Consider the following 23,979-nt stretch of genomic DNA (forward strand, 5'->3'; position numbering starts at 1 on the left):
GCTGTCTCTCCACTGGAGTTCTGGAGAGCATCTCTCTCTTCACAGCAGTGGCTCAGGTCAGGGGTCGAGAGTGGAGGATCAGACCACTGCAACCGTTAGTGAGAGACACGCCGAGGGTAAATCCAGTCGCACCAGTTGACAATGTGGAAATGCTCTGTTTATTAGTGCTCTGTACATCAGAAAGTCTGCATCATTTTCAGCCAGATATGAGGATCCATTCATGGAAACTTAATTAATTAATGAAGGGGATTTTTCTGTTCCCTCGGATGAAGTGCCGTTAATGTCACAAACTCACACCTGTATCAAAATCCAAACGTTTGATCAAAGTATGTCTTAAATATTTAAACAGAACTTTTATTTTGTAAAGCAGAGGATCCTGGTCTTCAGCGGGTTCAAACCCCTCCAGCTCCAGTCCACCACAGTCCAGTCCGTCCAGCACCGGCTCACAGCGACAGAGCGGACGCGACAGCGGAGGGTGAGTGACGGCCGTGACCTCAAGCATTAAACTCACGGCTGTCCATGACACTAAAACCAATCGTGTTTTTGCAGACGGCATTTTGAGGCGGTATGAGATGGGCAGAATGCTTGGTGAGGGATCGTTCGGCTCTGTTTATGAAGCCAAACGCTTGGAGGACGGCCTTCAGGTATCCGCATTTGCTCACAATTCTTTTGTCTCACTATTTCCATTTCAAGTCTTTTAGTGGATATTTCCCACTATTTACTGCATTTGACGTTAGAAATGTAACGCTGTTTTTTCGGTCGATCAGGTGGCGGTGAAAATTGCCAGTAAGCCGAAGGACATGAAATACATCCACATTGTAAGTCGGCTACACTCACTGTGTGTTTCTGAAATGAAAGTATGTAAAGATAATGACAACACCTTCATATAACAATGATCTTTGTTCCAGCCTGGTCATCCCGCACCCGTCCCATTAGAGGTCGGCCTGTTGACCCTTGCTAACAGCGGCCCCAAAGTCTCCGAGATCATCGAGCTGCTGGACTGGCAGGACCAGCCGGACCGATACATCATGGTCTTGGAGCGTCCCGCACCCTGTACAGATCTGTGGGAGTACTGGAACGATCACGAAGGAATCCTACATGAGGACACAGCGCGGGTTATTATGGCGCAGGCAACAGTGGCGGCTCACGTGTGCTGTCGCCGTGGAGTGTTTCACCGGGATATTAAGCTGGAGAACCTGCTGATCAACACCGAAACTCTGGAGGTCAAACTGATCGACTTCGGGTGCGGGGATCTCCTGCGGGACTCTGGCTATGAAACATTCTGTGGTATGAATCATCAATCAATCCTGTAGTTTGGGTTCAGTCGGTGTCATATAAACCAGATCTCACATTTGAGGAGCATTTTGGAAATGAAACACACCAGATGTTTTTAGCACATGCTCTGGTATTTACCCATCAGACGACTCTTCTTCCTGCAGGCACTCGCGACTACCGCCCGCCTGAGTACCTCACAGAGGGCAAGTACCACGGCAAACCAGCGACGGTGTGGTCTCTGGGAGTGCTCTTATTCCTGCTGGTGTGTGGACGCCTTCCAGAAGCACGAGACAGGCGAAGGATAGAAGAAGACGTCTGGTCTAAGCCGCGCTTGTCCAACGGTAAGATGGCGTTCATCACAACAACTGTCATTTAAATCATACAAAACAAAGACATTATGAGAAAGTTACAGCAAAAGATAGATATTGGAGAATACAAGCATTTGTTCAGGTTTTCTGAGCGTACTTTATAGAATAGTGTAATCTTCCAGCTTAACACACAGACAGCCGGTGTAAAGTTGAAGGTAATAATCGGACTCGCTTCTATCGCTCTGCACAGAATGCTGCCTCCTGATCCGATCCCTCCTGAAGGAAAGCCCAAGACAACGCATTTATCTGAGGAAAATCCTTCAGCATCAATGGTTTACGGTAATGAGCCTCAGATCAGCTACTAATGATTTAGAAGATTAAACTCACTTTCATTTGAAACATTTTACTTCTGATTGTAATCTATGACTGTAACCTTGTTTGTTTGTTTGTTTGGGGTCCCAGAATAAGCCATGAAGAGGAGTGTGAGGAAGGATTGATCTCTTAGTTCGTGTGAAAGCTGCTCTCCACAGATCCTGCACTGGATCCAGAGTTTCAGTCTTCGGCTGCTTTACAGATTTTTTTAACCTTTTGTACTTTGACTGAATCGTCGGCTCGTCTGTTTGCTATTCTCCTCGCTGCCGGCTGTGAGTTTGGTTGCGTCGTGGCTGTCTAAGCCTCGTATAAGCCTCGTATTTCCTTCTGTTTTTCCGTATTTCTTTCTTTTATTCTATTCTGAACCATCATTTAACTCATAATTACAACTCGGACTGTTGGTCAGACGCGTCTCAAGCCATTATACGGCTGGAACTGCAAATACGGCTGGAGCGTTTGGTTGTTGGTTGTAGAGCGAGACACTGCTTCACTGCTGCTCGCCCTGCGATCGACTAAAGATGCATTTATTTAGCCAGGCATTCATATAATTTTTTTTTTTTATCTTCCAATTACTGTAAATTTGGCCTCTAGTTGATAAACGCCAGAGGAGAACTGGCCCCCGACTGAGCCTGGGTTCTCCCAAGGGTTTTTTTTCTCCATCGGGTCACTTGATGGAGTTTTTCAGTTCCTTGCCACTGTTGCCTTTGGCTTGCTCAGTTGGGGATATTCAGATTAAATGACCCATCATACCATTGATCAGCTCCACCAAACTTGGATGTCTTTTTTTTCGAGTAATAAACAAACACTGTTAAGTTCTTTTGATTGATGCTGTGAAGCAGCTTTGATAAAATCTGTATTGTGATTATTATTATTCTTGTATAATGTATTTTTGTATAATGGTTGTTATTGTTCATTAACTATTATTGATCATTAAATAATATTTTGTAATAATAATATATTGGCGTACCTGATTTTGAGAGATGGTGTGTGTGTGTTCGACCGCTTAACACTGTGATTGCTATCAGGATATGAGGAGACTTTCAACCCACATAATAAAAAAATAAATTGTAGACAGTCACCTATTGCACCTCAGCATTTTCCACACACTTTTATCTTTATATGGGAAAAATATATATTTTATTTTAAAAAAAAATGTAATGCCAAGGTATAAAAAATACAAGTACATAAGTACATAGCAAAAATTTAAAAGTAACATACAATTAAATGATAATAAAATCCATATTTAATTCATATATATATATGGGCCTATGGTTTCATATAGCCTAACGTCTAAGCTCGTAAGGAGGATTTGAGACAGCAATTTCACTACAACTTGTGAAATGAAAAAAAAGAAAATGCACTGAATTGGTACCAGTTCAAACTTCAAAGTTTATAAATCTACAATCAATAGAACTGAAACAAATACAAGCAGGCCTGCTTCATATGACAAATAAAACAAATGGTTCCCCAACCACAGTTAAGAAAGTCTTTTCCTTTTGTTGTTATAAAGTCTGATCCTTCCACGAAAGAAATATTGAAGTAGAAAATAAAAATATAAGCAGAAGTAAACATGTGACAGAAGAAAGATTTACTAGCCGGGTAGTTTTAATCTAACCTACTAAAATAATTGCATAATGAATTGGAGTGTTTTTGTTTCCGTAGTGTTTATATCATTTAAAGGGTTAGTTCACCCAAAAATGAAAATTAAGTCATTAATTGCTGTACCAACCCCGTAAGACCTTCGTTCGTCTTCGGAACACAAATGAAGATATTTTTGATTAAATTTGAGAGCTGTATAACTACCATATTGGCTGCCTAAGGGACTGCCTCTTGACGGCCCAGAAAGTCAATGAAGAAAATGTTTAAATATCCCAAGTGACTACCGTGGCTCAACTATATGTTTATCAAGCGACGCGAATACTTTTTGTGCGAAAAAACAAACAAAAATCATAGGCCAATTTTCATTTTTGGGTGAACTATCCCTTTAATTTAATTAACCCTGTTTTCAAATCTTCCCTATTCATACAATTCCTGACATATTGTGGTGTAATAAAATAAATAAATGAACTTCAAATGAACAATTATCTGAGCTGGATTAAGTCTGTCATAAGACTTACTGTTTAGTAGGCCCCCTCATTTATTACAATGCTTTCCTATTACATATAGTGGAGAGTCTAATTCTTAGCCAAGATGTTATCGTATCATCATCATCATTGCCATAAACCAATCTTTTACAACGATTTTGTTTTTGAATGCTATAGAGATGATGATGGACTTTTTTCTTTGTCCAATCCCTTGACAGCTTTAATTATAAATCAATTTAGCAATTTTGGGATATTTGAGAGCCTGCTTAGCTGAAGTTTCCACCTTCTCATCACCCCCCCCCCCCCAACTTTAGCAGGCATGTTAAATAAATATTAAAAATAATGATATACACTAGACATGGACACTGAAGTACATGGTTTGTGCTTTAAGAGCTTTTACTCATCACCACCCCGTCCTTTCTCTCATTCAAGACAAATTTACACAAAGTAGCTGCAGATGCTCTTCCTGGGAATAAGACCAGCAGTTTAATCAAAGAAAAGGAGTTCCTTATTACATTCAGAGATGCACAGGATAGAGAGTTCAGAAAAAAAAAAAAGAGAATAATAAAATGATGTTATGCGACCATTCTTGCAGAAAAACCGAAGCCTTTGGTAGTGACACAGCAAGATAACTTCGTGACAAGGAGATAAACCAGAGTTGTGTGTTTTGCTCAAGATCTGGAGTCATATGTACCATAAAATATGTGTTGACATCATATCCTTTGGGACTAAGAAAAACAGAAGTACAAATTTACACCGCATAACTTATATATACAAATTTTGTGTATAAATAAAAAAAAAAATAGACAGAGCAACAATTTACAGTGTTTTTTTCTTCTTCTTGGAAACTTGTATAATGAGCGGTCAGCTAAACGTGACCAGAGAACAGGATGATCTCCCTTATAGTTTTGGTGAAAGAAAGCATAAAGTCATAGTCCCTGTGACACTCAGAAAGAGAAACAAATCCACACGATCATAAATAAAGACATCATTTGAGGAAGAAAACACTCATTTCAACTACCATTAAAAAAAGTCTTTAAATAAATTAAAGAGGAGTAAAAAATACAGAGCTCCACTGCATCATTAGATTCTCGGTTGTTTGAAAGGCACCAGACAAGTGCGTCCTGAACAACAAATAATAAATACAGCACAAAGTGTCAAGGCAGACTCCACCAGTCACCATCATAGCTAGATCACACACACACACACACACACACCATACACGGGTCCATCTCACTAAAACACGAAATTATATTTTGCATAAAGAAAATCAAGCTTATTTTAAGACCTAATAAAATCATTGGCATTTTCATGAGAATGAAACACATTCCCCCCAAAGTTCCTGTAGTGTGTCCAAAGGTTTTACTTTTCTTTACATAAATGACTAAAATCCAAAGTCATTTACTTTTTTTTTTTTTTAAATAGAGGTTTTAAATGTTCTTATCACAATGTGCATTTGTGTTCATGCAAAATATAACTGCTTTTGATTTGTGTGAGCGGTTTAGTGAGATCCCCTCCCCCCTCCACACACACACACACACACACACACACACACACACACACACTAAACATACACCAGGTCCCGGCTCTGCTTGGACGGGTCGACGGGCTCGTCCTCCTCGTACTCCTCGCACTCGATGGGCTTGGGGTAGCTGTACGGGTGGCCGTTGTCGTCGAAGAAGCGGCGGAAGGTGAACTCGTAGAAGGCGTGCTCCGGGTGCTTGCCGTTCTTGAACCAGCGGTTGAGTGTGTCGTTGTGGTTGCTGTCGGCGTCGTCGCTCCAGAGCTTGTCAGGGTCCACGGGGTCAAAGTTGGAGGTGTCGGTGCAGTGTGTGATTTTAGGGATGTAAGGCGCGCGGTGTTGCTGCCGCAGATCCGTGGAGAAGTCGATGCTCTTGAAGAAAGGCTGGGCTTTGATCTCGTCGGCTCCGTCTTTCCCGAGCCGGTCGTCCGGGCCGCGGCAGAGCTTCAGGATCAGGGCGGTGGCCTCGGGACTCAGCTTGGCCTGCAGCGGGATGTGGAGCGACGTCTGCCAGTTTATCACCTGAGGTGGACGCACAATCATTACACGAACACAGACCACAAACACTGCCTGGCCAAAATAAAGCCACCGTTTGGATGTAAATGGGCCAATGCTTGAGAGTCGTCTCTGAATGGATCATTATTGCTGCGATTATGATGTTTCCATGTTTTGGCATCAGTTCTTCTAACACTAATTGATGTTCATTTCTTAACCCTTCGGGGTCGCCGATCACGCCGGCGTGATCAAGTTACATGTCCAGTTTAAGAAGTCGAAGGATAAAAACTAAGTCACGTTGAGCGCTGCCGTCCGCTTCTGTCGAAAGTGCTGACTTGAAACTCTATTTTACTTTTTGTTTTGTGTTGATAGACCAAGTAAAAACGGAGATATGATCATTTAAACTTTATATAAAAAAATGTACGCGTATATTGACGCGTTCGTAAAAGAATGCAAGACGGGATGCGACAGACGTTGCATTTATTCTAATAACTTTGTCGGTTTTTGTCATAAAACAAAACGGAGGAAAATGTGTGAATCTGCTGATTCTGCTCTTCAGGCTGCACATTTCACGGAATGAAGGAGGAGCCAACTGAGGCAAAGACGCGAAGACGCTAGTTTGGGTAGTTTAGGAGTAGACTAGATGAACTGTTTTGAGGATTGGCACAGATATAAAAAAAACAAACAAAAAAAAAACACCACAAATAAACACACCTGGTATTTGTCGTAAATAGTTGAATGTATGGTTTGATTTTGTGTTAATTTGACCTTTTGTGTGGTAGGCTATATTTGTACTCTTACTCAAGGAATGAAAGCCCTGTAATGTAGCTATCTGTGTAATTGTACATGAAGTGTTTTGTACTTTCTAAGCAAAAAAGAAAAGAAAAAACGCCTATTGCCACACCTGCATTTTGCTGTATATAGTTTAATTTTATCCCAATTTGACCTTTTTTATGCTGTATTTGCACTATTTGGGAACCCTCATACTCTGGGAATGCAAGGCCTTAAATAAAGCACTCTGTATATTTGTGTGCACATTTTTTTTTTTTTAAAGTGGCAAAGCTAAAATGAATAAAAAAAGCCTATGGCTACGCTCGCTTTTTTTGTAAATCATATTTTTTTTGTATATAGCTTGATTATATCTGAATTTTACCTGTATATTTTGACATTTACAACTTGTGTTTACATTTTAAACCTTTTAAAATGCTTCATTGATCATGTTTGTGTTTTTTGTAGTAGAAAAGCTATAATATTTCTATTCAGATTTTGTGTTTTTTTGTGTGATTTTGGGTCCAGTATGTTGATACAGTACATCAAAGTGATAAACTAATTGACTGGTCATATAGGTGATATTGTGCTGAAAAAAATGATACCAAAAATTGGTATGGTAAACGTTTGTTTATGTCGCAAAATTAAAAAAATAAAAAAGTACTCAAAAAGGGCCAAAATAGCCCAAGACTCCGAAGGGTTAAATAACCATGTATGAAACACATCATGATCATATTCCAGGATGACAATATGAAGATAGTGAAAGGATGTTTGTGAGGAGCTTGAAGATTAGGGTTGGGTATCGAGAATCGAGTATCGATTGGAACCGGGACCAACTTTTCGTTTTTCCCGGAATCGTTCAAAAGTTAAAATTTCGATTGCTAGTTTCGATATTCACAGTCTGCCGAGCGGAAGAAGAAACCGCTGAACACCACCAACGAAAAAGCGTCTACCAGAAGTGTTGGCATAACCGCGCGAGTCGAACATGAGTACCTTACGTCGGCGATCCAAAGTGTGGCTTCACTTTTCTAAAAATAACGAAATCTCGGCAAAATGCAAAATTTGTGACAAAAGGAGTATTTTTACAGAAGGAGTATTTCCTTCAGAAAGACCGTTGGTTAGCAAGGTTAGCTAAACTTTGACCCTGCCTCTTAAAAGAATCGGAATCGAGAATCGTTAGGAACCGGAATCGAAACAAGGAATCGGAATCAGAATCGTTCAAATTCAAACGATACCCAACCCTATTGAAGATGAAGAATCATTTCCACACATGAACTGATGCTCCTCTGAGTCCAGATCTTAAACTTAGCCGGATTTGCTGGACTTTACAGAGACAATACAAGATTTTCACCAAATACTGATGCTTCCCTTGATGGACATGAATGCTGTGATGTTATGAGGAGCTTAAATGTCTGGTGAAGATCTTGTTGATTTAAATGTGACTCTTCTAGTTAAAGCTGCAGATGTGCATTGCAAAATTATGCAGAAAAATACATTCTCACCTTCATCTGGGTCTCGAGAGGAGTTGTTGCCAGAAAAGGAGGCTGACCGACTAACATCTCATAGAGGATAACACCCACACTCCACCAATCACAGAGCTGCGTGTAACCTGGGATTAAAAAAAAAACAAATCAGTTCACTTTTATCAATTTAAAGGTTAATGAAATCTCAAGTTTACAGCAGAGGAAAGTTCTGTGGTGCGTTACAACATATTATAAACCAGGGGTTCCCCATCCTGCTCATCAAACACACCTGAATAACTCATCAGCTCATTAGTGCAGACTGCAGAACAGGGCCTGTACCATGATGGTGGTTGAACAAACTCAGGGTCACGGGATTAGTTTCGACTTGACAAAACCAAACCAATCCAACCAGGCTTTGTTGGTATAACTTTCATGTTTATTTAGAAACACAGAGATCAATAATCAGCCTGTCTATCTCAACTGTGGTGGCAATATTAATCCTTGTTGCCACCAATCACAACTCATTAATGGCTCCCATCATGCATTGCGGTATGAATAAATTATCTGAATTGTCTATGTAATTAACTTTTCGTACTTGAATATTCTACTCGTCACCGTTGTTGAGAAGCATTGACTGAATCTTGAGGTCTGTGTGTGCCTAAAGGAAAGTTTTTTTGTTTTTTAAACAACTTTGAGAAATCCGTCTATTATATTTAACATTCTGGACATTTATGCAAATTCTCAGTCGTAGCCTACACTAACCAACAGAATAAATTGTAAACATAAATTTCAAATAATAAATGTCATTATATGACAAACATCATTTTTTTATTGTTTATTTTTGTTCATCTGATGGATATAACTCAGATGCAAAAAGAAATTAAAATATAAAGTTTATAACAAAAGGGCCAACTAAAGCAAACACTCATCTCCATAACGGTGGCTTAAAATTTTAGATTTTTTTTCCTTGTGATTCTGCTTTAGGTGTCTTCAATAATGCTCAATCATCACTCACGTAATCACTTAATTATCTCATTAACTTTATCGCTCTTGAGTGTGGACTCATACACACATGGCCAAAACATTGTTAACTATGCAGGAATTTCTAGTCTTATATTTATACTCAATATAAACATTTAAATAGTGGTTTGTCATAAAAACATGACAGATATATTCTCACACATTAAATACTGAAGAACAGGTTAGTAGAAATACAATGATTATGCAATATAGTGCATTATTTATCAAAATGCTGCTAGTGAAGTAAACAGATTCCAGGAAGTTGTACTACATATCTCAATATACCTTCTGATGTTCATTCATGTTAATTTCACACCGTTACTAGCAGTAAAGCAGAAGAGATGATCAGCTCATGTGCGTTTCTCTTGAACTGAAGGCGCTATACATCTATACATGATCTGTCGTGCCACATTAAAGGGAACCAAAATGGTATTTATTGTTTGAATTTCAGAATAAAATTGACATAATTTGAGAGATGAGACGTTTCATATTAGAACAAGTAACAACGCTTATTGTGATTTATTAGATGGGAGGGACGCTACGAAGCATAGACTGAAAGATCGATTCTTGGGATCTAAGAATCCATCAAAATCAAGAAATGCATCCCCCCCAAAACGACCCCCCGCCCCCCTAAAATGCTGACGAAATCCAGTCATAAAAAAGGATTTTACTGCATATTTTCAAGGAATAAATAGAAAGAGGTTCAGTACACTTGAAATAAAAAACGCGATATAGACTAGTGTGTGTGAATATTAAACCACAAATACTATTTAAATACGAACCCTGTTCGTATGAATCGTATGTTACGTGTGAATGAATAATGCAGCCCAGAGTCGTTAAATATGAATATGTTTTTCAACGGCTCTGGTGCAGCCGACGCGCAGTTTTATTTACCACACACACTGAAGACACACGTGTGACGCTTGCGCTGTTTTTTGTGCCTATATGAAGACAGAAATGATTGAACTTCCTCTCCAGGCTCTAGATCCCTCACTCTGAAAGTCACTTTGTGGTCATTTAACCGCTTCATTTGTGAAACTATCATCATGACGATCATCACGACAAACACAGAAACTCCAAAGGGCTTCACGGCAACCCGTCAAAATAAAAGTTCGGTTTAACTTGACAGAAATATGTAATACTGTTGTACAGTAGAAATAGGAAATGTCCAGATGTAATAATACATTAACACTAATACGAATAAATTATGAATTTTTTTAAACAAAACTGAATTTAAGGAATAATCCATGTTTTAATTTTAACAGTAAAGCACATTATTTGACAAAAAGTTTATGATAAAATTAGTGTTTTATGGCTTAATTTTATTACCCATAGTGTGAATTTTTTTCATATATCTATATATTTAAAAAAAATTAAAAATACATGATTTGAATTATTATACATTCTTCTTGATGTCTAATAATAAAAAAATTGCATGCCCGCTCCGCTACAGTAGCAGGTAGTGTAGTGCACTTTCACCCCCCCCCCCTCCCCTCCTAAAAAAATCCTAGGGGAAACACTGAAATGGATATTATTTTACGCATACACACCTGTGCGCAGCAGGACCTCGGGGGCGATGTAATTGGGCGTGCCCACCAGCGAGTGAGCCAAGCAGCGCTGATGCTGTCGAGCGGCCCTGCGCTCCAGCGGCTTCAGTCGATCCCCACAGCGGCAGCTCGCGGGATCTTCCCAGTCCTTACTGAAGTCCATGCTGTCCTGCCGCACATGATCCCCTGACAATACAAACACACCAGTTCAACATCATTCATTATTCAATAGTGAACAAGTATAAACAAAGTCACATTGATGTGATGGTAAAAAGTGTGTATTCAGTCTCAGAATGTCAGTCAAACCTGAATGTGATTTTGCAGTGGTTTGTAGACGACTACTTCCCACTAAAACACACTTTTGAGGAGGCTTTATAGAGGTGGAAGCACTGTTGACACTTTTTCAAATCTTTCTTTATTTGCTATTGTAATATTTTTGCAAACGTTACAACATTAAAGGCACACTATGTAATTTTTTACAGCTAGAGGGCACTTATTAAAAAGACTGCCTCAAGAGCAGCGGAGCTGTTACTGTGCCGCAGACGACCTCTCCTGCTTCTCCTAGTCATATATGTGGAGTAACACTTTAGATACATCGAGAGCAGCGGAGCTTTTATTGCGTCATAAATGTGGGGTAACAGTTTAGATAATACATTTGAGTGTGTTGAAAGTTGTTATAATGCTACTCTGTGCGTTTGGTGCTACATGAGACACTTGTTGCAGACTGCAGTGAGCTAGATCAATGTTAGGAATGGTAAAACATGCTACTCACGGTAAATACAAGATTTAAACAAAAGACTAACAGTTTTGAAATAATACTTAGTTTTCTGTCTATAAATGCATCCAAACAGTTGTTCCCTTGTCTAATAAAACACATAATACATTAAAGCGTCTGGTGTTTCCATGGTTTCTACTAAGGCTACGTTTACACGCATAGTATGTAGGCTTGCCGAGATAGACGGTGTTGACGGTGTTACCGGTTTTAAGCCCCATCACCGATGACATCACTTTCCCACCGTGACACCGCGATGTCTTGACTTTTTTTTAAAGTATTCGTTTTTGCTAAAATATTTATTTGAATTAATTAAAAATAATAATTTTTAATTATTTAGTTCAGAAGAGAGCATACATTATACTTAAAAATGAACTGCGCAGTGCGTGCCAAGAGCCAATCACGTCACAGATCAGCAAGCATCAGGATTCCATTTAGCACGTGGGGAGACTAGAACGAGTCAAATTACAGAAAAGCAAGATAATGGCGGAAGGTTTGGTGTCAAAACGCAATGCAAAAGTGCCTGTTTGGCAATATTTTGGCCAATATATATTAATGTTAATAAATGCCAATTTATGGTGTTTTACTTTTTTTTATAGTGCTGTCATTTATGTAGGCTAAGGTCCTTTTTGAAGTTTTTATTTTATATTCGTCTCTTTTTATTTGGTTTTATCTTATTTAAACTTTGTGTAATTTATTTAGGCCTATTTTGTTTTCTTATTCGTTAATAAACGTTTTATGGTTCTTATTTGTTTGGGCCCACAGTTTGCCGATTTTCACTTTTTTCAGCCTATGCATGGGCTTATTTTTATTCGTTCGTTATGCTAATAAAAGTTCTGTCTATATTTTATTCGTTTGTTATGCTAATAAAAGTTCTGTCTATAAATAAAAGTTTATTGTCAGCGAGTTTTTTTTTGGCCATTCCAGCAATTGACGCTGAATTGCAATTGAAGCTTATTTCGAAAGTGAAAGTATGTCATTTATGTAGGCTAAGGTCTGTTTTGAAGTTTTTATTTTATATTCGTCTCTTTTTAATTGGTTTTATCTTATTTAAACTTTGTGTAATTTATTCAGGCCTATTTTATTTTCTTATTCGTTAATAAACGTTTAATGGTTCTTACTTGTTTGGGCCCACAGTTTGCCGATTTTCACTTTTTTCAGCCTATGCATGGGGTTATTTTTATTCGTTTGTTATGCTAATATGCCTTTCTGCTGTTATCTCGGGACGCTTGTGATGGCGTTCGTCAGGTCCAGTTTTGCGTCCAGCCTCTCACGGGGATTTCAGATGCCCCAACGTCTGTGAGGAGAAGACCAACGCCTGTGAAGAGACGACTCAACGCCTGTGATATGTTATGGCGCCGTTTTATACATAAACAATATTTATATTTAATATTTATATATAAACAATATGAATGTAAGCCAGAACTGGCCCCCGACTGAGCCTGTGTTCTCCCAAGGTTTTTTCTCCATCCAATCTGATGGAGTTTTGGTTCCTTGCCACTGTCGCCTTGCTATTGGCTTGCTTTTGGCTTGCTCCGTTGGGGTTATTTAGTGTTTAGCAATGTTGTTGATCTGTGTTGTACTACTTTCATGTTATCACTGTGAAGCTGCTTTGATACAATCTGTATTGTGAAAAGCGCTATATAAATAAATGTTTGTTTTTTTTTTGTCCATTGACGCTTATTTCGAAAGTGAAAGTATAACGCGCACGCGTTTAAAAGCTATTTAACCGCCCCGCCCTCCACGCGGTGACACCACTCCACGTGATTACCGGTGTTGTCACACGTCGATTAACCGGTGGGAAATTTTCCTCACCGCGGCAACCCTAATAGTATGCACTTACCCTAATAGTAAGCGGCAAAACCTGTGCAATGAAGCCCGCGAATGTCCTTGTAATTCGGTTCAACCCAGAACTTTATGAAATAACGTTACTATGTTTCGGAAGGTTTGAGCGGTGTCGTGTGTTGTGTGTGCGTGTGAGTGAGTAAGTGAGAGAGCGAGAAAATAAAAGCAAGCAGAACCAGTTCGTTTCTAAAGCAAGCGCAGCATATTTTCGTAGCGTATTATAGATATTATATTATCATAAATGAAATTAATCGTTCAGCCCTACTGGCAGGTGTTTTTACTTTTTAGCGTTTTTAAGCCCCCAAAACGCTGTCGCCATATAAACGTAAGCCACATCCGATAAAATATTTGTACGTTTTCTCCCGCAAGCGTTCTCGTGTAAACAGGGCCTAAATAAAACCGGAAACCGAAAGTAATGCGGGTATGATGTCATTGATAGGCGACACACGGACACAATTCGTGTCGTGGTTAAAATTGCTTATTTCTCTGGATTTAAATATTCTTGTAAACATTTGGGATAATGCAAGTACAAAAGTATACATTGTGATTAATCGTTGTCCAGCACTATTATATGGTTTTTGGACATTCTAATCCACAAATCTTACATGTGTGTCTTTAAGGTTAACGTAATTAACCCGTTATATAAAGCATTAAATGACTGGCATTACCTAAAACAGTAGCCTAAAACAAAGACCAAGTAACTATCGGCATAAAAATAGTTATAATGGCACAAATTTATGGGGTCAAGTCATCAAACATGTGTTTTGGTCTCACCGCTTTGGTAGTATTTGGAGTCGTGAGTCCACCGGAAGCCCGTGCACAGGCCAAAGTCAGTCAGTTTGATGTGTCCATCACGATCAATCAGGATGTTGTCGGGTTTGATGTCTCGATGGATAAAGCCCATTTTGTGGACGCTTTCCACAGCACAGGTGAGCTCTGCGATGTAAAACTGAGCCAAGTCCTCTTGGAAAATGCCCATTCTGATCAGAAGGCTCATCATGTCCCCGCCAGGGATGTAGTCCATGACAAAATACAAGTTATCTTTATCCTGGAAGGAGTAGTACAAGCGGACGACCCACTCATTATCTGCTTCAGCGAGAATGTCCCGCTCAGCTTTCACATGGGCCACCTGGTTTCTCAACAGGACGTCTTTTTTACGGAGGGTCTTCATGGCGTACAGCGCTCCCGTGTCCACTTTCCGAGCCAAACACACTTCTCCAAACGCCCCAATTCCCAGAGTCTTGATCTTATCAAACATGGATTTGTCCATTTTGGCGCGTTTGAGGCGGATGTAGTTGGATTCCTTCTGGGACAGCATCATGCGCATCTGTTCCTGTGCGTCGCCCGAAAGCCCCACCTGAACACACCACACACGCGGTTACATCAGCCCCCCCACAGAACACACACTTGAACCAAAACACTTGCCCACACATCACACAGATTAAGCAAACAACTGAAATAATGTCTGACAACATAAACACCATTCAATCATGTAATATTCACATAACATTGGCAGGCAGCATCCAGCACTGAAGAACAGCAAAGCATGCAATGCACAGGGTTTCCTACTAAGTGGCCATCGAATTTCCTACTAAGTGGCCATCGAATGGCAGCAACTCGTTCAGATAGCAATCACAAAAGTCTTAACTTGCTTAATTTTAAATTGAGTAAGTAATTAGTGACAATATTCTGATTAGCATAATAATACATATAGGTATGCACTCTTTTATTCCCACTGCTGTAAGGATTTTAAGGTGTGTGTGAATGTTGCGTTTGTGTGCATTTTTAATTTTTAATTAGATAGACCTCATAGAGGCCATAACATTAAATTCTGGGATTGCATTCTCTGCAATAGACACCTACCATTTTGGCTGAAAGTTTTAGCCAATAACATGTCCATTACGCTTCATGCCATTTCAACATAAAAGCTATGATGCTAAGTGATGATGTAGGCAGCTCAGAAGAGCTTTAGAAAAGAGCTCGTGAAAACATATTTAAGGAAGTCTTATACACTCATGCATGCCGTCCAACTGACAAGGTCTTACTTTACCACACACTGAGTGACTCCAGAAGAAACCTTTAAACTATGAAAACCAGTTGATCAGACAAAGAAAAGACGAGAGAAGGCAGCTTACAGAGGAGATCCACAAACTGAAAGATATTGAAGACAGACAGACAAAGAAAGAGAAGAAAAGGGCAGGAAAAAAAGGAAAGGAAAAAGATGTGAAAAGTTAAAGTCAACAGTACAGGGAGCAGAGAGCATTGTGAGAGTATGTGTCTGTGAAGAAACGCATGCTAACCCGCTGCATCTCGCTCTCCAGCTGCTTCTTCCTTCGGTGTCTCTGCTGGTGGTTCTTCAGGACGTTCTCCACGTGCTGCTCCATGAAGAACTTGAAAGCCTGCGGCGAGTACATGGGAACTCTGCTTTCCCCTTTGCGTTCCTCGTCCCGCTTGAGTCGGCGCACCGGCACGGGAGAGGTGGTGATGAGCTTCTTCTCGCGCTCCTCCGAGGCCTCGGGACTCTTCTCGCCGGAGCAGCTGCTGTCCGTGTCGGTGTCGTGCTCCACCCCGTCCTCCTCCCTGCTGCTGGGTTTGGGCGTGGGGTCGTACCCTGGAGGCGGCGGCTGCTGCTGCTGCTGCTGAAGCAGGTGTTTGGGATAGGGAGGCGGCGGGCCCTGGTAGCTGGGCACTTCTGCGCTCGGCTCCTGATACGCAGCGGGCGGCTGATGATGCCAGGGCGGCGGCTGCGTAGGGGCGACGGCTGTGTGCAGCTCTGGCTTCTGCACACGCATGCTCTTCACCGGCTGCAGGACGGGCGCCTGTGTGATGGTGGTGACGGTCGTGGCGGAGGGCTGAGAGTTGGGCACGGAGGTGCACTGACGCCCGCTGGTGAAGGAGTTGGAGCGGCCTGGCGCGCTGTGGGGCCATGATGGAGGAGCGTCCTGATTGGGCGAAGTCTGAGGTCTGACTTGGGGAAGCCCTCCAAGGTTGTACATATCAAGGTTGTGGCTATTACGGTTGGGCACCAGCATGCTTGAGGGGAGGTTGTTTCCATTTGAGGGTGTGGAGAGCGTGCTGGATTGCATCTGCTGGGCCGTGGGACTCTGCCTGTTGGACTGGTGCATTGGATATGGAGGAGGTGGCGGCTGCCTGTTATTAATGCCCATGTATTCCCCTTGCATGGCGCCATTCTGAGGCCAGGATGGAGGGAAGGTGAACTTGTTGTTCCCGGAGTTTTGCATGATGATGGGTTGCCGGCCCACAGGCACTGGACTGAGCCCTCGTTGATTCTGGGGCGGGGGGTTTATGTAGCCGTCGGGTCGGGGCCCCTGAGGCACAGGAGAGATCCGGGGCACCAGGTAATCCAAGTTCCCAGAATACCGCTTGGTTGAGGGATTGGAGTCCCAAGAGGAGGGAGGAGGAGTGACGCTACGCACCTGCCGAGGGTTCACTCGTTGGCCGCTGGCTGCAGCAGAAAGGTTTTGAGGAAAGGTAGCAGGCCGTGAGAGGTCAGTTTGAGGTCCAGGGCTGCTGGGACGGTAAATCATGCCATCGGTCATTACTAGAGCACTGTGGCGCTGTGGGGCCAGTGATTCCTTTGAACCCTTCCAGCTTTGGCGCCGCAACACTGTCTGTTGAATTTGGGATGGAGCTAGAAAAGAAACATCCATAAATCAATAGGGGTGTAACAATATATCGCAATACAATAATACTAAAATATGTATTGTGGATAGTGATAATATGCATTGTGTAGTTTACCTAAATAAACAGTACTGTGTGAGAAAGAAAATCAGGTTTTCAGAGTAAGTGTCAGTGCTACATTACACTTCTATTTATAATGTTGAATACAATGTATAATAATGCAATGGGGGAATATTTGTGGGTCCTGATAATGCCAATTGTCTGATGATCTCTTGCTCACTCACTCTAGATTTTAACGAATTTGCGGGCCTCAGGGAGCCGCAATCAATATTCGGGAGACTCCCGGAACTTGGGATGTCTGCAAACTGTGACTTTTTTGAAGTGCGAACGTCAACATTACTCCCTGGAAATCCAAAAAACGTCCACGGCTGCGACTTCAATGAAAGAGGAGGGGGTTCACGTTCTGTAGATGGGTCTCCTGCATCTGCAGTTGCCATGCTATCTTTTGAAGGGCTGTAGCTAAATTAGAGGAGGTTGACCATAGACTCACTGCACTTCAACAAGCGTTTTTTTCTGCTTTGCAAGACGAACGGACGTGACATGGGGTCGCAGAATCGACGCAGCATCGACGATTCCATTTTTTAATTCGAAGTTCGAGATTGTGAATTAATTTAGATTGTGACACCCTTACTACTTATTTCACAAGTGCTCAGTGGCCACTTCTGCAACTCTATCATAGCTAATCCACAGCCATGTTCAGAGTATAATTTAGTATGAAAATGTTCAGTAATCCTGGATAACCTACTGTAGTCGGCAAGAGCACTTCACCCTACAGTACAATGCACTGCACTCAACCATTACCAATCCGATGAATGAACAACCCATATATTTGAATTAACCGATATATTTCACACATTTCCATATAATTAATTTCACAAACGTAATTCCGATCGACCAGCTGACTTGGCACAGCGTTCGTGGTTCGACTGGTCGAGACACTTACAAAGACCTCAATGCTTCGGTTTGCATGTAGGGACCCTCATTATGCTACCCTGTTAGGTCCGGTCCACACTACTGCGTTTTGGCTTAAAAACGGAGAATTAAAACTAATACGATCACCGTACACAACAGCGTTTTATCTGTGTATTAAAATTGATCTTACTCCACATTAAAACGACTGAAAACGCGGATCACGTGACCATTCACCAACACTGGGCATGCGTGTGCCGGTGTAAACAGGAAACGGTTCATGTGATGGGTGGCTGACGAATCAGGGAAGGACACGTCATGACTGATGACCAAGCATGAGCCTCTGTGTCATCGTTTCTAAAGTCCTCCGTTTTGTCTCGTCTACACTAAAACACCATCCGGAGATTCAAAATGCAAAACGGAGCTGCAGCCTTTCTAAACTTCTCCGTTTTAGGTCTTTGTTTTTTTCCGTTTTAGTCTGGAGGGAAGCTGCAAACATAGCAAAAGGTCTCGTAGTAGTGTGGACGGGGCCTTAAGCCTGTTTTATGATTCTGCGTCGAATCGACAGCGTACCCCCGCATCGAACCCCTCTCCGACCGCTCCGCAGTAGCTCAGCGTTCACCTCCAAAACTTTGTAACTACGCATCAAGGCGACGCAGATAGCAAGGGCTGTGATTGGTCAGATTATACATCATTTCAGGAGTGTAGCTTTTCCGGTTTCCCCCTCCTGCTATAACGCCACTTTTAACATTTGCACCCTCGTACTGTTAATACACTTATAAAGAAAGTTTATTTTATTGTTATATTTCGTTATATTTATATTTTTATATATTTATATATTCGTATATTAGTTTATATATTCTTTTCTTTCTTTTTTGCTCGCAATAAACTTCAAACAACTAATAAATCAACGTTTGTTTTGAAACACAGTTTTTTGTTTATTTACAATACAATGTTCACGGTTACATCATGGATAATACAATAGGCGACTAACCAAGTCTGCCACGGGACACTACATTATCCTGCCATAGCACAGTTCCATGTGGAGACTGAAAAAATCCTTCAAGTCATTCCGAACAGCTATGGCAGCTCGGGTGGAACGGGCCCTGGACATCCGTGTTGGTTTTATTGGGACAAAGTTTGTGTCGTCTTGTTGTTCAACGTCAATTAGCTCCAGCTGCAACAACATTCTCTCTCTTTCGCTCGCGGAAGAGATTCGCGAACCACACACACCCCAAGCGTTCTGGTGGTTAAATGCCCTGCGATGCAACGCAACCTGATGCAGAAGCATAAAACGGCCAAACGCCATAGGAGTGACGGCGTAGTTACGCTGTGGAGTTGACGCAGAAGCAAATGAGGCCTTTAGTGTGGGGCTATTTTGAGCCTTGTTAGTGGTGTTAACAAGCGAGTTTTATTTTTCATTACTCTATGCCCTATACACTAGCATTATAAGCTAAACAGTTTTTAGAGATTCTTTACATTCGATTATCATGAAAACAAATCTCAGAGAACGGTTGACTCGGTACCAATGTGTATTAGACCAAATATTCATTTTGCGCCGCAGTTGTCCTCTAAGGTCAGGTGCACCAGACAACAACCAGGCTAAAAAAAACTATTATAGTTTGATCTTTTCTAAGTTTCTGAATCTTACATTAGCATACGAGTCAAATTGCACGACTACAGGGACTCATATCTCAAGATCACTCATTTAACAGTTCATCTACTGCCAAAATTATGGGGGAGGGAAAGATCAGTCAAAAATAGAAAATTACTGAAAATATTAAAAACTACTAAAAAGGATTGTCAGAGTCAGAATGTGACTTTTTTTTTTTTTACATAAAGATGTCCGTCAAAATACAATGTACAATATGTTGAATGATATTGACTAATCTTTTTTTCTTTAAAGCCATGAAAATGCAGATCCTGTTAAAAAATCACTTTTAAAGCTGTTGTTTCATTCTGACCCCTAAGCAGACTTTGACTGATCTCAAACTGAAGTGTCTCTCAGTGGTGTTGCGTACCCGTTTGCTTTATCCCCGCGTTCCCAGGACGCGCGGTGGCGGCTGTGATCTGCTCCCTCGCAGGCTCCTGGAAGTTCATCCGACTGATGTACTCGATGGCTGCCTCCACGCTCCGGCTGTTCGTCTGCTTCAGCGCACGGACCACCATCTCCTGAACACAGAGGAGGACGACCATTGAGTGACATCCACACTTACCAGACACATTTATAAAGAACGGGCAATCACAATGCATCTGAAGACATGATTTGTTGTCCATACATAAACACTTTGAGCTGACTTTTATCGAAGGAAATGAGGTATTCAAATTAAACATGGTTTGACTACAACCAATGAGAGTCAGAGTAACATTGACACTCATGAAACGCCAAAAGGGGAAACAAACAAGTTGCACTGGTATCTCCGAGCTCACAGTTCAGAGCTAAGAACACAGATTTGCATTTGTGTTATATTGTTTTATTATTCCATGGCTGTCTAAAGCTCTTAATTGTGATTGGCCATGGCATCTGCGGTCAGATATTTGTGCATATAAAGCTGTCCCAAGCAGTTTCACGTCACCGCACACATTCTAGTTGCATAATAAACTCATTCCGTGCTCTAATCACTTTCATGACCGTATATTTTTAGTTATTTGGCAAACACAACCATGTAATAATTGTGAAGCGGCAGACTACGTTATCCCATTGAGTCCTGATCCTCACCCTGTCACTTTTGGCTTTTTGACTTGCTTCGTTGGGGACATTTAATATTCAACAATTTCATTGATCTGCCTGCATTTACACCATTATATGAGAACTGATCAGAAATGAACCATCACTGAACTTACTAAAGCGGGACTGTGATGCTATTTTCTTCTAGAAACAAACGTTGTTGCATTATTTTCCTGTTATCTCTGTAAAGCTACTTTTAAACAATCTGTACTGTAAAAAGCACTACATAAATAAAACTTCATGACTGTATATTATCGTTATTAAAGTATACTGAAGCATTTTCTGTCTGTATGCAAATCCATTTATCTATCTATTTCACGAGGAATGCAGAGCAATTCATCTTATTGGAGAAAGCTCAAATATGTACATCACACACCCACATTGTTGTTAGTGAGCATGAGTATGACATGTTGAGCTCTCTTCTTCAACCAGAGCTGGTCTGGCAACATACCGTGACAGTCATTCCTCAAATAAGTGAAATTATGAAGTGACATGAGCGAACATTCACATTCCTGGCACAAATGATTGATATGACGCAAATGAGGGGAAGAAGAGTCGAACTTCTCATGTCAGTAGTACGTTCAGCTGTACCTCATCAAAGCCGGCGTCCTGCAGCACCTGCAACATGTGCTTGTTGATGTCTGCGCTGTGTCCACTGGAGCTAGTCTCATTGAAAGCGAAGGGCATGAGTGATCTGCGGATCTCCTGCAGGGCTCGGTAGTGGTGCGGGTTCCTGGGGTTGGTGCTGCGCCCCTGTTGCCTGGGGTCGTCCGGCAGCCCCTTCCCGGCGCTCCCGTCGGCCTTGGCAGCATCCGAGGGCCGGGAGAGGTTCCTCAGGCTCTCTCGGATCTCCTGCAGCATCTGTTGACTGTTGCCACTGTAGTTGCTCGCAGGGAACGTCTTGGGTCGCATCTGTCTGTATCCCTCGGGTTTCTCGCCCCTCTTCATGTAATCGCATACGTTAAGAGCCGAGGCGGTGAAGAGGCTTCCAGGTGGAAGAGTGGAACGGTCCAGATTTCAGTTTTTGTTTCACCTGCACACTAGAAAGATGTCGGCGGATCAGTAAGCACGCATTAAAAACATCAATGTCATTTCAATTGCATAACTAAAGGGTTGGTTCACCTAAAAATGTACTCCCCCTCAAGACATCCAAGGTGTGTATGTGACTTTCTTCTTTCAGCCAAACACATTCCGAGTTATATACAAAATATTATATCCATATTCATAAGCAACTGTAATCACTAGCTTCCGGTATAAACGGTCCACGTGTTCACGAGAGAGTCTAGTTTTGGCGCAAGAGTGACCTCTGAGTAGCTCAGCCTCTTGTGGTTCAAACAAACAGGACTGGGTAACAAACTCAAGGTCCTCTGAGTCTGACAATGCTTTTTAAAAATTTTCATTTTAGACTTCTAATTGATGACCGGTGTTTTGTTTTGCTGCATTTCCTCCACTTCCATGTTCATCAATACATCACACATCTGGTCAGAGCTCACTCCTCCACTGGTACTACGTAATACCGTAAGCCAATGATTTAGTTCTTAAAGTTATTAATATGGATATTTTTCTCACAAAAACTTTTTTTTTTGCTTCAGATGGCCTTTATTAACCCATCAAAGCCGTATGGAGCAATTTTATGATGGATGGGTGTGCTTTTTTGGGCTTCAAAATCTAAGGCACCATTCACTCCCATTATCCGCTTATATATATATATATATATATATATATATATATATATATTATATATATATATATATTATATATATATATATAATATGTTTATATGTTTCCAATTGTGTTTGGCTGAAAGAATGTCAGAAACATCTAGGATGGCTTGAGGGTGAATAATAAATCATAATAAATCATGAGATCATTTTCATTTTTGGGCGAACTAACTATGCTCGTTGTAGCAGCTACATGGTGATCCTCATAAAAGTAAAACAAAAGAATGAAGTCTAATTTAGAAAGATGTTTTTATTATAATGCTAAATATTATCATGCGTTTCTTTCTTTCTTTAAATTTTTCAATAAGTTTTCGGTGATAATGGTAGTTCAGTATCATATGACAGCATTTACTTTCGTGGTACATGTCTAAAGCTCACTAGACCGTAAATATTTAAGACTATAAACAAAAAGGCCAATAGAAACCAAGTGATTATGATGATCACACAGGTTGAACAAAGTATGCGTCTGAAATGCAGCCTAGACAGCATCAGTTCCCAGAAGCTGTCTAGGTAGGCATCACCACAGGTTTTGAAACACAGTCGTGGTGTCCATCAGCTTCACACACTGCTAACCCAGTTAGCCACTCACAGTCTGTCACGCGTTCACAAGAGTGTAGACGTATTGCCACATAATGCCCTTCAAACACTTTAAACGTTATTTTTACCGTATAATGCGCATGTTAATGCCGGTAAATCATTAATGAATCGGCACAACAGGTACCTGAGGCCTAACGTTAAAGCTGAGGCGATAGCATAGTGCTATCATACACCGAATAAGAGCGAATTACATTAACTTACCGCTTACTGAGGGGGCAACAGCATGCTTGTACATATATCGAGCTCTGCGCACTGTTGAATCATCATGAGTCCCCGTTCTGCGGTGTCTGACAGGTACATGTATTTGTTAACGGAGTGTCTGCTTCTCTTTGGTATTATTTACTGTCGTCTTGAGTTTTTTTTACAACGGCTGTCATGCGCGTCACAAGAGCCCGGATGTTGTGACACGCCCTCTCTACCGAGCCCCGCCCCATCTCAGAAGCCCCGCCCTCAGAGGAACCTGCACGAGACCACAGACTCTTCTTTCAGTGGGAATGATGGATGATGAATGATGAACGCAAGCGGTGCGTCAGCTGCTTTTGTGGACACCATTAGTTACGTAATATATGGACCTCCTCGTCATTGTTCATGTTCAACATGTTTCCAGTCCCAGACTAGGGCAGCTCATCTATGGCTCTGCCCTCATTGTAACATTCATTCTCAGAAAACTGTGCCATTTCTGACTGATTGATTTATTTATGTCAATTTTTTTGGTTGTTTTACTTTGAAAGGTTACTGTTGAGGTTTCACTGTCCAGCCTCAGGGCCAAATACTATCAGGACTGTAATCAACAAAAAGGAGCAGTCAAACTGCAACACCGGATGATGAATTGTACAAAGTTTTTCGCTATA

The 23,979-nt window shown here is 41.2% G+C and overlaps 2 protein-coding genes across 4 annotated transcripts; one reads left to right on the forward strand and one right to left on the reverse strand.

Moving 5' to 3' along the window:
• The first annotated feature begins 370 nt into the window (after positions 1 to 370).
• LOC148974790 (serine/threonine-protein kinase pim-2-like) lies at positions 371 to 2,926 on the forward strand. 2 transcript variants are annotated; one of them, XM_089118354.1, is made up of 7 exons: positions 375 to 475; positions 550 to 644; positions 768 to 818; positions 909 to 1,287; positions 1,440 to 1,616; positions 1,834 to 1,922; positions 2,046 to 2,926. In XM_089118354.1, exons 2-7 carry the CDS (start codon positions 573 to 575, stop codon positions 2,055 to 2,057), a joined length of 780 nt encoding a protein of 259 aa, XP_088974480.1. In that variant the 5' UTR covers positions 375 to 475; positions 550 to 572; the 3' UTR covers positions 2,058 to 2,926. The 2 variants fall into 2 exon arrangements, with proteins under 2 accessions (XP_088974481.1, XP_088974480.1); XM_089118355.1 differs by lacking the exon at positions 2,046 to 2,926 and having other exon boundaries at positions 371 to 475; positions 1,834 to 1,979.
• Positions 2,927 to 4,497: 1,571 nt separating this feature from the next.
• Positions 4,498 to 23,517, reverse strand: lats1 (large tumor suppressor kinase 1). Of its 2 annotated transcripts, none has more exons than XM_039664289.2 (8): positions 23,330 to 23,517; positions 21,402 to 21,843; positions 20,104 to 20,254; positions 15,772 to 17,123; positions 14,246 to 14,828; positions 10,858 to 11,040; positions 8,327 to 8,433; positions 4,498 to 6,083 (listed from the first exon to the last, which is right to left on the reverse strand). In XM_039664289.2, exons 2-8 carry the CDS (start codon positions 21,756 to 21,758, stop codon positions 5,604 to 5,606), a joined length of 3,213 nt encoding a protein of 1,070 aa, XP_039520223.2. In that variant the 5' UTR covers positions 21,759 to 21,843; positions 23,330 to 23,517; the 3' UTR covers positions 4,498 to 5,603. The 2 variants fall into 2 exon arrangements, with proteins under 2 accessions (XP_039520223.2, XP_039520222.2); XM_039664288.2 differs by having other exon boundaries at positions 21,402 to 21,850; positions 23,330 to 23,516.
• Positions 23,518 to 23,979: the final 462 nt, after the last annotated feature.

Source organism: Pimephales promelas, chromosome 13 (assembly GCF_988280905.1).
Source record: "Pimephales promelas chromosome 13, fPimPro1.hap1.1, whole genome shotgun sequence".
In the NCBI taxonomy this organism is placed as follows: Eukaryota; Metazoa; Chordata; class Actinopteri; order Cypriniformes; family Leuciscidae; genus Pimephales; species Pimephales promelas.